The sequence below is a fragment of the Spea bombifrons genome, chromosome 10, assembly GCF_027358695.1.
Source record: "Spea bombifrons isolate aSpeBom1 chromosome 10, aSpeBom1.2.pri, whole genome shotgun sequence".
Taxonomy (NCBI): Eukaryota; Metazoa; Chordata; class Amphibia; order Anura; family Pelobatidae; genus Spea; species Spea bombifrons.
This window is the reverse complement of record NC_071096.1, coordinates 39,016,847-39,028,912: the sequence shown is the minus strand read 5'-3', so window position 1 is coordinate 39,028,912 and position 12,066 is coordinate 39,016,847. Positions and strand designations below refer to the sequence as shown.

The window sequence follows — 12,066 nt, the reverse complement described above, 5'->3', positions numbered from 1 at the left end:
ACAACGTCTGGCGTCATCACGCCCCGTCACCAAGCAACGCCAGAACGCCGTCGCGCATGGCACGCCGGGAGTTGTAGTTTTCCTATGTAACGAGAAGGGCAGCTTCCGTAGTGGGGTCTGAGCCATGCCGGGGGACAGGGGGCGAGGACGGCGGTAAATAACCCCCGAAAGTCGCTTCTAGTTTTCCGGCATTACAGTAAAGCAGTTACCCCCTGCGAGGTCACCGGTGGGGTGTACAATATTAATACAAATAACCGGCCGCCGTGACTCCCGAAACTAGACTGTAGAAGTGATTCTGCTGCAAAGAGTCTTATCACCATAGCAACCGATCGAATTGTCCAATCTGTTGGAACCATCACTGGTTGCTATGGTGACAAGTCCACTTTTCATAAATTGCTCCAAAGTTCCTTTTTCGGCATAACCTGCAAAATGTCGAGAGCGGCGAGCTGCGTCTCGGGGATTAGTAAATCCGGTGCCAGTGCGTGCCCAGTGTGTGTACCCAGTGTTGGTGTGCGTGCGCGGAATCAGTATATGTGTGGTCGGTGTGGGTGCTTGCCCGGTGTGTGCCCTGTACGTGTGGTCAGTGCCCGGTGTGTGTGCCCGGTATCAGTATGTGTGTTGTCAGTGTTGGTACATGCCCGGTGTATGTTGTCGGTGTGTTACATAGTATGGGGGGCTCATCTAGTTCTGGACATGCAGTTTATGTAACCGGAGATACCTATGGCAGCTGCAGGCTTTACCCACAGACCATATACCCCCCTTACACCGGCACCGTGACCGGGAAATCGCTGCGTACACTGCTGGCATCAGCTTGTGCATGCTGGGCTAATAGTGAGACAAGCCCCGGTGGAAAGGGTTAAAGTGCTGACAGGCAGACGGAGGAGGGTGGCGCATGCGCAGTTCCAGCCTCTATTGTTACAGCCCAGCAACAAGGAGCGAGTCAGGCGGAGGCAGCGAGCGAGACCTAGAGACAGGCAGACCGGCTGTGCGGGCAGGGAGACCCCCGGGCTTGAGATCGGAGGCCGTCTGTGCGGGCAGGGAGACCCCCGGGCCTGAGATCGGAGGCCGGCTGTGCGGGCAGGGAGACCCCCGGGCCTGAGATCGGAGGCCGGCTGTGCGGGCAGGGAGACCCCCGGGCCTGAGATCGGAGGCCGGCTGTGCGGGCAGGGAGACCCCCGGGCCTGTGACGGGAAGAAGGGGCATCGGAGGCTCCCAAGCAGAGGGAAGACAGGCCTCAGTGGAAGTAGTGTCCGAGCCTACTAGGGAACAGACTGCCCCGGGCTGCCTGTGACTCCTACCCTGGCTCAACTCCTCGGGCCCCGTGTCTGCTGTCCTGTGGTCCCCGATCTTTTAGAGTCATGTGCGGCAGACTGAAGTAGTCCCGCTACCCGCCCGGTGCCCCCTATCCTCTGACCGCCTCCGCTCCTGCCCCATGGGGGGGAAGCAGAGCTCGGCCTCCCGCTCTCGAGGCCCTTTCCCCGGGGTCTCCTCGGATGACTCGGCCGTGGCTCCCACCTCTCACTTCGGACATTACCGGCCCGGGGGCGCCATGGGACTGCGGAGCCGCTCGGTCAGCTCGGTGTCCGGCCTGGACCCTCCTGCCTCCGGCCTCCCGTTCGGCCTGTACAGGCCTGAGTCCGACAGAGGGGGCAGCTCGGGGGCGGAGGAGGGCCGGGGGGGCCTGTTCCTCGGATCCAGAGCCTCCCTGACTGACAGCTTGCAGCTGGCCCCAAGATGGATCGGGGCCCAAAGCGGTGAGTGCAGCCTGGGCGCTATATACCCTCCCGCTACACTGTACCTGCCCGCCATATACCCCGCGCCCTCCCGCCATATACCCCGCGTCTTCCCGCTATACTGTACCGTATACCCCGCGCCCTCCCGCTATACTGTACCTGCCCGCCATATACCCCGCGCCCTCCCGCCATATACCCCGCGTCTTCCCGCTATACTGTACCGTATACCCCGCGCCCTCCCGCTACACTGTACCTGCATGCCGTATACCCCGCGCCCTCCCGCTATATAACCCGTGCCCTCCCGCTATACTGTACCTGCCCGCCATATACCCCGTGTCTTCCCGATATACTGTACTGTATACCCCGCGCCCTCCCGCTACACTGTACTTGCCTGCCATATACCCGGCGCCCTCCTGCTATACTGTACCTTCCTGCTGTATACCCCGCTCCCTCTCGCTATACTGTACCTGCCCGCCGTATACCCCGCGCCCTCCCGCTATACTGTACCTGCCCGCCGTATACCCCGCTCCCTCCCGCTATACTGTACCTGCCCGCCGTATACCCGCGCCCTCCCGCTATACTGTACCTGCCCACCGTATACCCCGCTCCCTCCCGCCATACTGTACCTGCCCGCCGTATACCCCGTGCCCTCCCGCTATACTGTACCTGCCCGCCGTATACCCCGCTCCCTCCCGCTATACTGTACCTGCCCTCTGCATACCCCGCTCCCTCCCGCTATACTGTACCTGCCCGCCGTATACCCCGCTCCCTCCCGCTATACTGTACCTGCCCACTGCATACCCCGCGCCCTCCCGCTATACTGTACCTGCCCGCCGTATACCCCGCTCCCTCCCGCTATACTGTACCTGCCCGCCGTATACCCCACGCCTTCCCGCTATACTGTACCTGCCCACTGCATACCCTGCGCCCTCCCGCTATACTGTACCTTCCCGCCGTATACCCTGCACGCTCCGGCTATACTGTACCTGCCCACTGCATACCCCGCGCCCTCCCGCTATACTGTACCTGCCCGCCGTATACCCCGCTCCCTCCCGCTATACTGTACCTGCCCGCCGTATACCCTGCACCCTCCGGCTATACTGTACCTGCCTGCCGTATACCCCGCTCCCTCCCGCTATACTGTACCTGCCCACTGCATACCCTGCGCCCTCCCGCTATACTGTACCTGCCCGCCGTATACCCCGCTCCCTCCCGCTATACTGTACCTGCCCACTGCATACCCCGCTCCCTCCCGCTATACTGTACCTGTCCACTGCATACCTTGTACCCGTGGGATGGGAAAAGAATGTAATATAAGATTTTAGCGTGTGAGCTGGCTAGTTGCCCCCTGGTTGACCCGGCTGCGCAGGCATTTGTCAGACAGCATTTTGTTGGCCCGGATGAGCCCAGGACGGATAACTTGCATTGTGGTACGTAATGGGGGGCCTGTAGGGTCCGCTCGCCCCAGTCTGAAGGAGGCGCTATGTATGGATCTTTGAAAAGCACCTAATGGCTGGGGTAAAGCTCTTTGGCTTTGTAGAGACGACTGTCAGCTCTTGGGGTTTTCTGTTTATCATAAATCCATGCTACGGGGTAACCAGTGGGTTAAAGACACTGCCACGCTGCAGCTTCACGATGACAGAGGGAAGACACAGAGAGCTTGCAAATCCTGAAGCAGGTGTCTCCTTATCTAAATATAACCCGCAGCCGTCCTTGGCAGCGACACGTTTCTGCCGCCATGCTCTGCCCCAGCGGTCGCTCGGTGGGGGTCCCGGGTCGTCTGGTGTGGGGGTCACTTTATCCCGTGAAACTAGCTTGGCGTGTGCTCGGTTTGCATGTAATCAAGATGTTGATAGGTCGCCCGTATGCAAGCTATTGTTTCTCCAATACATAAACCTGATTACCCCCGTACCCCACTCTACTGCCCCCCACCTCGTGCTCTAGGAGGAGCGGAGTGCTGCGGGGGCCGAGGATCATGGTGGTCCCATATCACCTGCTGAGGGCCCCTGTCATTGGGCACGGAGAGAAATGCGCTCGTTCCGTATCAAACAGGACGTCCGTTAAACCCCACAGAGACCGCAGCTTCCTCCAGAAAGCTTCCGGCGCCAGAAACCCCCCCCCCCGCACGCAACATGGCGGCCTGGCTGTGAGTGCTGTATGGACAGGGACCTCCGGCCTATAAGTGTAATAAAGGGCTGCCTTTCTGCCCCGGCACTCTGATTGGACTGCCCTGTTTGGGGCTCGTTGGAGCGCTGCCACTGCTCCCCAACATGGAGGTGACTGGGTTGGCGTGACCGCTCGCTGTAATTCCCGTGTTGCTCTGCGTGGTCTCCTGTTAGTTTACATACATAACGTGTGACGGGGAGGCTGGAGACGTAGCGTGGTCCCCGTGGGTTGCTTTGCCCACCGTCTCTGCCCCGGGGAGGCTGGTTGCCAGGATACAGAGAACACACCTGGTTGCCATGGAGACCAGGAAAGCTGATGAGCAGGTATAAGCAGACTATAACCAGGTTTGGTGTGTGGGGCCGGGGTGCTGTACCCTTCCCGCAGCTGGGGGCCACTCAACAAAACCCGAGGATGCGCTTGTAATAAGAGCGCACCAGTCTCTCTGCCGCGCCCCCCTGCGCCAGTCTCTCCGCCGCGCCCCCCTGCGCCAGTCTCTCCGCTGCGCCCCCCCCTGCGCCAGTCTCTCCGCCGCGCCCCCCCCCTGCGCCAGTCTCTCCGCCGCGCCCCCCCCCTGCGCCAGTCTCTCCGCCGCGCCCCCCCCCTGCGCCAGTCTCCGCCGCGCCCCCCCCCCTGCGACAGTCTCTCCGCCGGGCCACCCCTGCGCCAGTCTCTCCGCCGCGCCCCCCCCCTGCGCCAGTCTCTTCTGTGTTGTTGAGCGTCTCTCGCGCCCTCGCTCTGTTTATTATAAATCCATGTTGCGGGGTTTAGCCGCGGGTTGCGGTCTCTCTCTGTGTATAACGTCTTTGATGTCTCTTTGCAGGGTTCCGCTGCCCCATTTGCTCCAAGTCGGTGGCGTCTGACGAGATGGAGATGCACTTTATTATGTGTTTGAGCAAACCGCGGCTGTCTTATAACGGTGCGTACGCTCTGCCCGGCGCCTTCCGGTATTACACGCTCGCCATGTATGTTACGTGTTAGGGGGCTTCCATGGGAGGGGGTGCTTGGCTGCGCTGGTGAACGGGGGCTATTATGTTTGATGTGGCAGCGGAGGGGTAGCAGCTGCGGGGGGTATTATAAGATGTGGCAGCGGAGGGGGGGTATTATATATGATGGGGCAGCGGAGGGGGAGTAGTATGTATGATGTGGCAGCGGGGGGGGCATTATGTATAATGGGGCAGCGGAGGGGGGGTATTATGTATGATGTGGCAGCGGGGGGGGCATTATGTATGATGGGGCAGCGGAGGGGGGGTATTATGTATAATGTGGCAGCGGGGGGGCATTATGTATAATGTGGCAGCGGGGGGGCATTATGTATAATGGGGCAGCGGAGGGGGGGTATTATGTATAATGGGGCAGCGGAGGGGGGGTATTATGTATGATGGGGCAGCGGAGGGGGGGTATTATGTATGATGGGGCAGCGGAGGGGGGGTATTATGTATGATGGGGCAGCGGAGGGGGGGTATTATGTATGATGGGGCAGCGGAGGGGGGGTATTATGTATGATGGGGCAGCGGAGGGGGGGTATTATGTATGATGTGGCAGCGGGGTGCATTATATATGATGTGGCAGCGGAGGGGGGTATTATGTATGATGGGGCAGCGGAGGGGGGGCATTATGTATGATGTGGCAGCGGGGGGGTATTATGTATGATGTGGCAGCGGAGGGGGGGTATTATGTATGATGGGGCAGCGGGGGGCATTATATATGATGTGGCAGCGGAGGGGGGTATTATGTATGATGGGGCAGCGGAGGGGGGGGTATTATATATGATGGGGCAGCGGAGGGGGGTATTATATATGATGGGGCAGCGGAGGGGGGTATTATATATGATGGGGCAGCGGGGGGGGGTATTATATATGATGGGGCAGCGGAGGGGGGTATTATATATGATGGGGCAGCGGGGGGGTATTATGTATGATGTGGCAGCGGAGGAGGGGTATTATGTATGATGGGGCAGCGGCGTGGAGACTCTCGGTAAGTGGCCCGGTGCGGGTGTCGGACACGCGGTGCGGGAGACCTGGGCGCGGGTACATGGCGAGCGGGCGCTGACCACCCTTTTGTGTACAGATGATGTGTTGACGAGGGATGCCGGCGAGTGCGTTATCTGCCTGGAGGAGCTGACCCAAGGGGACACGATAGCCCGGCTGCCCTGTCTGTGCATTTACCACAAAAGGTACCGCCAGCAAATGCCTGATTAACTGCCCCCCCCCATCCTGGTGTCCGGCGCACCGTGCCCCTCGAACTTGCGCCGCAAACCCCCCCCCCCCCCCCGGGTTGCAGTCTCCTGGGTAGGTAACTCGGCTCTTTGTCTCCCGCAGCTGTATAGACTCCTGGTTTGAGGTGAACAGGTGTTGTCCCGAGCACCCCTCCGACTGACCCGCGGCCCACCTGGATGGCTTTCAGGTACGTCGATGTCCGGCACTTGGGCTTCTCCTGGATGCTCTGTGGCCGCTCTATAACTGGCTCTGCGGTGCCGGGACAGCGGGGAGATATGCCGTGACATCATGCCGTGACATCTTGCCACACGCACCGCATTGCCGAATATTGTCTCTTACAATGTGTTAGGGGTCCGCTGTCACTCACCGCTTCCCTTTCTCTTGCAGAGCATTGGGTACGGCCCACCTTAGGATCCGCGGCCCACCAGGGTTGTTTGAACTGCTTTTCACTCATGCCCCTTCTCCCTGCGTTTCTTCCATTGTCCTGAGCCGGGGGCCGGGGACTCAGCGGAGCCGGAGACTTTTGCCGTCCTCTATACATACACAAGAAGGGAGGGGGCACCTCGGCACGCGTGATGGTGGTCCCAGGGTGATAATGCAGACATGTGACGGGTTTGTGGACGGAGGGATGAAGGTGAAATGACCCCGCGTTAGCCGTTTTGTGGCTCCGGGACTCGCTGCAGGCGATGAGCGACGCACGGAGTCGTTTCTGCACGGAGTGGTTGGGTTTGTAATGCGGAGGGTCTTCCGCTGGGTGCTGCTGTGGGGAAGGGGGGTTTTGGAAGACCGGCAGATTTCTCGGTTGTACCGGCAGCGTCTTCTTATTACCGTCACCCTGGGGCATCTCCAGTGCTTCCTATAGAGCTCCCCTGGGGGGGGGGTGGTGGTGTGGGGGTACTTGCATGCCATTTACATGTAACACACAAGCTGGGAATGCCGTTTTCTTTTGCCCCTGTCGGAGGGTAGGTCCGGTGGAAATGGTTTGTAGGCACCCGTCCCTGGGGGGGGGGGTCAGAGGGCAGGAGCCCGCTCCTCCATCCGCTGTAATATATCGGGGGCAGGTTTCACCAATTCTTCTTTGGGTTTAGTGGAGTTGTTGGGTAAATGGAGACTTAACCCCGCGTTTGAAAGTTACGTCCCAGCATGCGTTGCTGATAGAGACAAACATCATTAGGTTAGGGATGCCATGCTTTCTGCTTCTCGTCCCCGGAGCTGGCGATTGGCAGCGAGGGGGATAAAACCCCCCCATCACCTGATAAAGCTTTGGGGCGGCTGCGGTCGGATGCCATGATTGGTTCATCATGCGCTGCCTCTGTGCCAACGCATCAGTAATGGTATCTGCTTCAGAGTCTCACGGAGGAGACGGCGCGTGGTGTTACCCCCGCGCTGTCAGTCTCTGTTCTGGCCCTGGGGCAGGATTTCTGGGTATCTGCACTGTTTGGGGGGCGGGCAGGGGGGGGTCAGCGCAGCAGATTCTTCCGGGGTTTTGTGCCAAAACTGCAAGCAATGGATGCGTTTCCCGATCCCAGAGACCCCGTCTTAATGATTTCTGCTGCTTTTGGACAATGCGAGGGCAGGTCTGCTAGTAACTTGCCCCTGGGGCATTTACTCTTTGTGCCACATCATTATAACATAGCGCCTGTTCTATCAGGTAACCTGCAGACGCTTGGGTTCAATCGCATCCGGGCAACAAGCGCCCCCCCCCGGGGTATAGAGGTCGTACGTTGTCATGCTCCCCCTAGTGGCGGACGCAGGTAGTGGCAGAGTATCTTGCCCGGTGTCTGTGGCTGCCCCCATTTTTTTGTTCACATAGATATTTGCTCCCAAACTGCCGGAACGGCTCTCTTTTCAGCTTGGAAGGGGGCCGGCCAAATATTTCTCCCCCCCGTTTGTATTGCTTTGTGTATTCTTTTTATTTAATTCTGTTTTTATAAGACGGGAAGCTGGCGAGATACGGACTGTGTTGTATATCTGTTGTTATAAAATAAAGGAATGAGTCTTTACAAACCCCTGCTGGTCGTGTACACGTTACCGCGTCACGTGCGATGGTGACGGTCAGAGAGTATCCCGGGTTTAATGGAGTCTACAGGCAGATGCCCTGACGGGCCGGAGATAGAAGGACAGCGTGGAGGAGAGTCACAAGCCCTGCGGTTTATTTGGAGGAGGAGGGAGCGGCGCGCGGGCGATACAGCGTCTTATTACAGGGTTTGGTGGCTGCAGGTAAAGGTTTTCTCTCTGTATCCGTGTGCTGCCGTATGTTTTATACTGATCATGCCGTCATACGTGTGCTGCGAGCCCAAGTCTCCCTCTATTAACATGATTAGTCTTTGGAGGGATTACCGTGTCTTTTATGCTCTGGACGACATGCAACATTAACAGTTTAAACGCCACGCAGTGCTGTGCCCCCCCCCCTACATGCAGTGCTGTGGCCCCGGTCCCTGTGTGTTCTATGTTAGGAACACACGCGAGGAAGCCCCTCCGTCCCCAAAGTGTGTGTTTGGCTGATTCTGGGTGAATTTAGGGGTAATGTACATCGTACCGTGCCAATCGCATATATAGAGGTCTGACGGAGCAAGCACAGGCCGTGACATCACGGCCGTGACATCACAGCCGTTCCAAGCCGGGCTAAATCAACATGACGTAAGCACAAGAGCTGAACCTTTACTAACGATCAATGAACAGCACAGAGAGGGCGAGACGGAGCAGACCTGCTGCGATGGACACGGCGCTCTACCTCCAGGGTTGGCCCCCTCGGCCCCTGGGCCTGCGTTCCACGTGATCACGAGGCAAAGAGTCCTACCTGCTGCAGCGAGAGGCACTTTAGTGCGTATGTCCCAAAGCTGGGGGCAAAATCTTAGGCCACCCACACGGCGGATAAATGTTCATGGCGGGCAGCATGCCGACGGCCCGCGTCCTCCGGATGAGCTCATAGAAACCGATGAACGGCCGCGCCTCTCCAGAGACGTATATACAGAGAAACGGGCCGGGCGCTGCTCCCGCCGGGGGGCTAAGCCTGCGCGGTGGCCGCGTTACTTCCCGTTCCTCTCCACGCCGTGAAGCTGAAGAAGCTGCTGGCACCGTAGGAGATCATCACCAAACAGGCAAAGAACTAGAGGGGATGGAGAGAACAGGGTGAGCCCGGTACCCCCGGTGAGCGGCTGTGGTCAGCTCTGCGCCCCACTAATGACAGGCGCCATAATCATTACGCACCCCGTCTTCCCACAACCCTCAGCCGGCGTGTGTTACCCGGACCCCCCATCTTACCGAGGCGGCTGCTTTCTTGTTGTAATCAGCCGGCAGATACCATGACGTAGACTTTACGGAGGCAGCGCAGGTGATGAATCCGGTGATATACAGCACGGTGGCCGCCACGTGGTAAACGAGCATCTGTAAGAACGCACAGGAGAACGTGATGTCATCGGCGAGTAATGAAGCCGACGGGGCCCAAGAGGCGCAAAGCGGCCCTTCCCCGACGGCCCAACGCACGCTGCACTCACGGATTATAGCGCAGGGCCACTTAGCGTGCGTGGCGCATGCGCCGGGTACCATCTGATTCCACCCTCTGGCTGTACTATTGCCCTATACAGATACCCGGACATATTCACAGCTGTGGTTTGCAATAACCAGGGCAATTTGGGGACAGTGACCCGGCTGCGATAGGGGCTACAATAACCCCACGTGGGGGCCGCACTCACCAGCAGGGGCCACGGGATGAAGGGCATCTTGTGGTGCAGCTGCAGGAGGAAGATGACGTAGAGGATCAGCGTGACGAGCCAGCAGAACACGGCCACGAACATGACCCAGCCGTACGCCGCGAACGGATGGTAATGAGCGTCGGCTATTAACGCCCAGACGAGGAGTCCCAGACACTGCAACAGACAGCAGGAGAGTCTTATCACCATGGCAACCATCTGCACCGTCGCTAAGGTGATAAGACAACTTTTCATACGTGGTCCAGGAATCTGCCCATCATGTGCAGAACCTGCGGCTTTCAGCAGCTGAATATCATATTTATTAACGGATCATTTATTCGATATAAGAAGCAATTCACAACGCGCCGGTTACGCCAATAAACCCAACGACACAGCGGTCTCCTCTTCACAGCAAGAGAATACCATGGTGACAAAGACCACTTCTAAAGGGACTCGTCCGGATCAGACATGAGACTGTTAGCATGTACTTCGCAGAGTCCCTGCCGGCAGTCGGCGCAGGGAGTGTCTGTTATTGCGTAACAGTAAGTGGCTGTGGGGACATGCGTGTACTCTACATGCGTGTTCTAGCCGGCAAACACCACCCTGTGATTACCGTCTGCGTTACACTATCACACTGCCTGTACTTACCAACAGCTGACGGCGCCCCCCAAAGGACGCGTCATGAAGTGCACTGCGCCCACGCGTCACAACGTTATTCATACTTATGTTTCCATGATTTATTTAAAGGGGCAGTACGTGGCTACACCTCTAGTAAAGCAGGTATTTCGGGGAGGATTAGGATGTGTTTTTGGGGTGTATACTTTTGTGGGGTGTTCTAAGTTAGTAACCAAGTCCCACTATATACTGCGTGACGTCACGTGTGAAGCTCACGAGTCTGGATTATTACTTTCATGCTTTCTGGAACGTTAGAGATGATGTTATATGTTGTGTGTGTCACACGTGAACACACGCCATGACACACACACACACACACACACACACACACACACACACACACACACACACACACACACACACACACACACACACACACACACACACACACACACACACACACACACACACACACACACACACACACACACACACACACACACACAACCCCTCCGGCTGCCGGGAACTACAGCACCCATGACACTCAGCCAGCATCGTAAAATCTTTGCTGCGGCCAAGCAGCACGTGAGACGCAATTCCATTAATAATAATAATAATAGGACGTCACAGGCAGCGAGGCGTCTGTTGGCAGGAGGTGAGCGCATCGAGAATGTTTGTCGCAGGTGCATGGCACGGCAGCCCGGGGTGGTTGGCTCTAATGCGTTGGCAATGCGGAGCATCGCCTGTTCGTCCCGGGTCATCGTGGCAGACGCCCCCAGGCTCCGGCTGGGAGTAGTGAGTGGAGCGGTGCCGTTAGCGTTGAAGCCGGGGATTACCGCTGAACGTGAGTGCTTCCTTCTGCCCTTTGTATTCTGCTCACTCACTCCCAGCGGGCAGGTGGGGGGTGGGGAGAGGCAGCAGAGCTAACAAACACTGGGATTTCGTTGCCTTGTCTATCAGCATCTCCATAACAGCACCGGCAGCACCATGAATGACTGCCGGCGGCCCCGTCACCCTCTTATGTACCATCCCCACCTTCCTCATACATCGAGACCAGAAGCTGCCCTAAGACAAGAGCGACGACCGGGTCCTGAAATCCGGGGCAGACAGGGAATGGGGGGGGGGTTTGAATGGGGCAGACCTGCCACCCAACTCTGTGCAAGAAATTGCCCCCGTGCCAGTAATCAGCCGGGGCAGGTGTCACCGACACACACACACCGTACTTACAATCTGCACCAGCATGAGGATCCCCGGGATGGATTTCAGGAAGCCGACGTCCGGGCTGACAAATCCCATCACTCTGTGCGAAGACGTAGAGGCCTCCGGAGTGCTGGTCTGAGTGCTCACTTTGGAAGGAAACTCAGACATGATCGCGGATAGAAAGAGACAGCCGTTCCTGCTCGTCTCGCATGAACCTGCGCGTCAGGCGTGTACCTGGAGAGGGCACGGAGTCAGCTGCGGGGAGAAAAGCGAGCCGTCGGTGCAGCGACTCATCTGCCGGGCGGCTAATGGGCTCCTCCACCCACGCCCCGCTATTGAGACACCAAGGTGCGAGGGGGCGGGGCAGGCAGGTTAAACAGTAATCGGATCCGGCACCGAGAGCACCGGGCAAAGTCTGCCGAGAGATGTCCCATCGGATTAACC

The 12,066-nt window shown here is 58.2% G+C and overlaps 2 protein-coding genes across 2 annotated transcripts; one reads left to right on the top strand and one right to left on the bottom strand.

The window, feature by feature from the left end:
* The first annotated feature begins 1,338 nt into the window (after nucleotides 1-1,338).
* On the top strand, nucleotides 1,339-6,328 carry ZNRF1 (zinc and ring finger 1). The gene is made up of 4 exons (XM_053449350.1): nucleotides 1,339-1,754; nucleotides 4,720-4,815; nucleotides 5,967-6,072; nucleotides 6,218-6,328. Exons 1-4 carry the CDS (start codon nucleotides 1,433-1,435, stop codon nucleotides 6,273-6,275), a joined length of 582 nt encoding a protein of 193 aa, XP_053305325.1. The 5' UTR covers nucleotides 1,339-1,432; the 3' UTR covers nucleotides 6,276-6,328.
* Nucleotides 6,329-7,996: 1,668 nt separating this feature from the next.
* On the bottom strand, nucleotides 7,997-11,948 carry PLLP (plasmolipin). Its single transcript, XM_053448494.1, has 4 exons — nucleotides 11,650-11,948; nucleotides 9,811-9,984; nucleotides 9,380-9,502; nucleotides 7,997-9,224 (listed from the first exon to the last, which is right to left on the bottom strand). The coding sequence occupies exons 1-4, from the start codon at nucleotides 11,788-11,790 to the stop codon at nucleotides 9,123-9,125; spliced, it is 540 nt and encodes a 179-aa protein (XP_053304469.1). The 5' UTR covers nucleotides 11,791-11,948; the 3' UTR covers nucleotides 7,997-9,122.
* Nucleotides 11,949-12,066: the final 118 nt, after the last annotated feature.

Excerpts from the sequence above, each read along its gene's own strand:
- ZNRF1 (XM_053449350.1), top strand. The coding sequence starts at position 1,433 with ATGGGGGGGAAGCAGAGCTCGGCCTCCCGCTCTCGAGGCCCTTTCCCC. Across the intron at positions 4,816-5,966 it reads ACCGCGGCTGTCTTATAACG|ATGATGTGTTGACGAGGGAT; the intron begins GTGCGTACGCTC and ends TTTTGTGTACAG. Across the intron at positions 6,073-6,217 it reads CTGTGCATTTACCACAAAAG|CTGTATAGACTCCTGGTTTG; the intron begins GTACCGCCAGCA and ends TGTCTCCCGCAG.
- PLLP (XM_053448494.1), bottom strand. The coding sequence starts at position 11,790 with ATGTCTGAGTTTCCTTCCAAAGTGAGCACTCAGACCAGCACTCCGGAG. Across the intron at positions 9,985-11,649 it reads TCCTCATGCTGGTGCAGATT|TGTCTGGGACTCCTCGTCTG; the intron begins GTAAGTACGGTG and ends TGTCTGTTGCAG. Across the intron at positions 9,225-9,379 it reads ACAAGAAAGCAGCCGCCTCG|TTCTTTGCCTGTTTGGTGAT; the intron begins GTAAGATGGGGG and ends CATCCCCTCTAG.